Source organism: Gastrolobium bilobum, unplaced genomic scaffold (genome assembly GCF_033153095.1).
Source record: "Gastrolobium bilobum isolate Gb01-03AN ecotype WA unplaced genomic scaffold, APGP_CSIRO_Gbil_v1 utg9052, whole genome shotgun sequence".
Taxonomy (NCBI): Eukaryota; Viridiplantae; Streptophyta; class Magnoliopsida; order Fabales; family Fabaceae; genus Gastrolobium; species Gastrolobium bilobum.
This window is the reverse complement of record NW_026897360.1, coordinates 56,498-60,729: the sequence shown is the minus strand read 5'-3', so window position 1 is coordinate 60,729 and position 4,232 is coordinate 56,498. Positions and strand designations below refer to the sequence as shown.

The 4,232-nt window shown below is 33.7% G+C and overlaps 1 protein-coding gene across 2 annotated transcripts; it reads right to left on the bottom strand.

The window, feature by feature from the left end:
- Positions 1-271: 271 nt before the first annotated feature.
- On the bottom strand, positions 272-3,873 carry LOC133306247 (protein STRICTOSIDINE SYNTHASE-LIKE 4-like). 2 transcript variants are annotated; one of them, XM_061506536.1, is made up of 6 exons: positions 3,657-3,873; positions 3,346-3,558; positions 3,110-3,177; positions 1,130-1,366; positions 677-803; positions 272-555 (listed from the first exon to the last, which is right to left on the bottom strand). In XM_061506536.1, exons 1-6 carry the CDS (start codon positions 3,804-3,806, stop codon positions 277-279), a joined length of 1,074 nt encoding a protein of 357 aa, XP_061362520.1. In that variant the 5' UTR covers positions 3,807-3,873; the 3' UTR covers positions 272-276. The 2 variants fall into 2 exon arrangements, with proteins under 2 accessions (XP_061362520.1, XP_061362519.1); XM_061506535.1 differs by having other exon boundaries at positions 677-809; positions 3,657-3,871.
- Positions 3,874-4,232: the final 359 nt, after the last annotated feature.

Sequence of the window (4,232 nt, the reverse complement as noted above, 5' to 3'; positions counted from 1 at the left end):
ATTGAGAAGTACTATAGTTTTAGCATTCAGGTGATAGGGCAATCTCATTGATGGTCTCTTATTTTTCTGACCTCTTAATTTTTCCTTAGTTCTTGTTCATTCAATGACATAATACTAGTTCCAGAACTCACAAGAAATGAACAACAAATTTGCATAACAGGGGCAGTACATTCTCCTAGATATATGTACTTGGTCTGAATCATGCAAATCATAAGATGCTTCCATTGCTTGATGCAAGTGAAGACACACCCCTTGATCAATGAGAGCTGAACTCCACTATTTGGGTGCACTATGCAAAGGTAATTTTCCAACAAAGTTGGAATTTAGACTACCTAGGTAAAGATGGTCCTCAAATTCCAAAGCTGAAGTCACAAAGGTAATCACCTTCCCATTACTATCATCAAACTTTCTGATTATCTTGCCGTCAGTTGCCACATTCACCACCGTTGCCATCTTTGTTGCTCCGTTGACAAGTTTAATTAGCCTTGGAAATGAAGCAAGCAAGTGCTTGGATAACCTTGATGTGTGCACAAACTCCATTCCTTCAGAAGTAAACTGTGGCATCAATATTGTAGAAAATTAATTCAACATCATGCCTTAATAGTTTGAAGATTCAAGTTTAATGATTATTATAATCTTTATGTTTTATATGGCCAATAATTCATATTAATATTACCTGAACCAAAGCAATCCAGAAAGACCCATCAGGAGCAAGATTAATATTATCAGGTCCACCAGGGAGGTTTTCAATAAAAATCTCTCTTTTGCCTTTGTTTTCTCCTTTCAGCCAATACCTCAGACACCTACATCTAATACACAATAAAATAGAAAATAGAAAATAATTGTAAAGATGATAGAAAGAAGTTATTTCTACGAGGAAGGTTACGTTTACAAATTTTTTGTTTACAAACTCTTACAAACTATATTAAGTATGACCGGTCATAGTTCAATCAAGAGTGTATGACCGGCCATACTTAGTGTAATTTGTAAAAAAAATTTGTAAACGGGTCATTTCCCTATTTCTATACCTAAACTCATATACTCATTCTTTTTAGAAAAAGTTTCAAAATACCCTACTTTTTGTAGTAAATTTTCAGTATACTACATACTCCTTTAGTAATTTGCTTACTTCCAAGATTCACAGACCACAAGATAATCTTCGTCCTTGGAGAGTGCAACACCATTGGCAAAGGCCAAGTTATCAAGGACAATGACTGTCTCATTTGACGTGGGATTATACTTGAGAAGCTGTCCATGAGGTCTTGCCTCTAACACATCCAGATACCAATTGTCAAGATCAAATTTGGTACTAGCAACACTGAAATATATGTTCCCATCCGAAGCTTCTATCACATCATCTGCAAACCTGGTTCAAGTTCTACCATTAGAAAAATTCATTGCTATATAGCCTATGCTGGTGGCTGCATTAATAAATTTAGGGTAAGTTAAATAATCACCCTACACTTAGGTTCTTTTTATAGAAATTTATTGGTAGTGACGGCACGGAAGTAGGGGTTCATAAATAGGGACAAGGAAAACATTTTTTTTTTTTTTTTTTTTTGATAACAGAAAAACATTTTTTCATGTGGTAGGAGAATTGTTTTCTCCTAGTGATCTTTTGATTTTCGTGCAATATTTTTTTTATTTTTAATAGATGTGGACCCTGCACAAGATATGTGAGAAAATTAAAACCCATAGGGATATTCTTGTCTTACAATTAAGTGATACGTTTAATTGTTGTTTGGGTTGGGTACTTGTCTGTACCGGATCCAATCCAAGTATTAAACTTAGGATCCATGGGAACACTTTCACTTCTTAAAAATAAATATGGGTTCATTTTTTGTGCAGTTACTGCAGATAAGTCATCTGCAGTAAATCTAATACGGCGTCGTTTTGAGGTGGAAATCGTGGTGTTTTTATAATTTTAATTTATTTCAGGATTATCATAGTCTTTATAATTATAATTTTCTAATTTTTCAATCCCAAAACGATGTCGTTTTGGAAATAAATACAGATAACTTATCTGCAATAACTGCAGAAATATTTTTCTGAATAAATATACGAAAAAATATTTCTGCTTTAAATGTATAAAACTTTATCTGCAGTTCACTATGGCTCACCAGTAAAACACTATGTAATACTTACGCGGATTGGATGCCTAACTATATTCTTGATACCGAGCAGGTAGTAGATAAAGTTTTTTGTGAGACCCCTCCTACGGAGATTTATTTATTGTATTTAGCTGATCTCTCTTATGTTGGGAGAGATCATGCTTTAGTCATTGACTAGGTTCTTGTTTTTTGTTTTTTAGGCATTTAGCCTTTTATTTACCCAAAAAAAAAAAAAAAAACACTATGTAATTTTTTTAATTAATGGGTCCCACCTATGTTAAAAAAAAATGTCTTTGGGGAATTTTTTGAAATGAAGCAAATATTTTTGATGAAATGTTAACAAAGTTAGAGCATGTGGAATTCAAACTATGCACGGATATTGATTCATAATCATGTTCTGATGGATCATGACCTGTAAAACTTGGACTACATAGATACTATGCTTGATCTGCAATGCCTTGTGCTTCTCAAAAGAAGGAACATATAAAGAGACCAAGTAATTTTAGGGGAGGCGGTGGCACCCCCTAGCCCCCAGTTCCGCCTGTGTGTGAGAGTGAGACAACTCAGACTAGGAGCGAAAAAAAAAACAAAAAACTTTGGAAGTATTAATCACGTACGCATCTCAAATGGCACCAATCTTTGAAGCATCATCTACAGTCACTGCCAACTCACGGGTAGTGTGAGTGTACAGGCCTCACACAGTAACTTTGCGTACAACTTGTTTAACTCTTTTGTTTTTGTTTTTGTTTTTATCTCTCTCTTTTTTATCAAACCGCTGATATCATCCTACCCAAGTCTTTATACACTTGAACGGGTGACATTAATTTAGTTAAAAAATTTCTTGGCTTGCAAAAGGTACTTTTAAAATAATTTCACATTTAACATATAAAAACAGTAACTATTGCAAGAGAATAAACGGACCCTGTGGTAGAAACAAAGTAAATGAATAATACACAAAAGCAATCTGCATATATGAATTATTTTCCTGCGACCCTAACCTTAATTGAGAACCATTTACTTGTGAAATGAGAACACTGAAACCATCTTCTGTAACTTTGAGCAAACCCTGCAAATCAAAATTATGTTCTTTAGTCTTGCAGCATATATTTTATCCTGAACCCTTTTGTCTTTTTCTTGAGAAAGTTAGAGGCTAGAAAAATAATAACCATGCTCTTCTTGCAACTAATTCAATATCCACACCAGAATATGTCTGACTCGTATATTGATCTTTTACCTTCGCAGTATCACATACAATGAGTCCACCTTCTTTTGCTGTTGTGATTCCTAGCAAAGTATGACTATCAATATGCTTCCAATTCTCCCAATTTCCATTCCTGCGCAATCTTTTAATCCAACCATCTCGAGTAACAGCATAGAGAGTTCCTTCTTTATCCACACAAACATCTTCTGGTTGCTTCAGAAGTCCTTCTCCAAGTTTAATAACATTCTGTTAAAGGAAACAATATTAAAGAGAAAAAAAGTTATAATTAAATACTAATTCTTGAACACCATAAGACCATATAATAAGAAGTGTTAACTTTTTACCTGCAATTGGTTGTTTTTGGTTGATGTTAAAGGTGAAGGTGGTATCTCTAGCAAAACTGGATCAATGGGTGAGAAGTAGAATACTTGAACTGTGAGAGCAACTAAAACTGCCAGAACCAAGCTTGAGCTTACTGTTACACACTTTCCCATAGAGAAATGAATATTAATCAGATTGGAAGCTAAGCTATGTTCTTAGAGCCAGATGCTCTGCTATATATATGCAGTATAGTGAAGAATAAAGAACTATTTCAATCTAAAATTTAGTAGAAAGTGAAGCGTGATGATGATTGAATTCGTGATTTTGTGGTCATTGAAGCTATGATACCATGTAAAGAATTACTTCAATTCAAAATCTTAAGGTGTTAAGTGAGGACTTTTTAATGATTTATATTATTCTCTAACATAAAATTCTACCACGAGAATGATTTTATTTTTGGGAGAGCTAGTCCATTATGACGTAGATGTTACCGACTCGAATACGATTCATGTTTATAAAAAAAAAATTACGATATCAAGTTTTATCCAACATAAAGTTGTATATGGATAACATGTGGATATAAATGAAGTACTTATTTG

Coding starts and splice junctions, on each gene's coding strand:
- LOC133306247 (XM_061506535.1), bottom strand. CDS start 3,806: ATGGGAAAGTGTGTAACAGTAAGCTCAAGCTTGGTTCTGGCAGTTTTA. Junction 3,559..3,656: donor CCAAAAACAACCAATTGCAG/GTAAAAAGTTAA, acceptor TTCCTTTAACAG/AATGTTATTAAACTTGGAGA. Junction 556..676: donor TCTGGATTGCTTTGGTTCAG/GTAATATTAATA, acceptor TTGATGCCACAG/TTTACTTCTGAAGGAATGGA.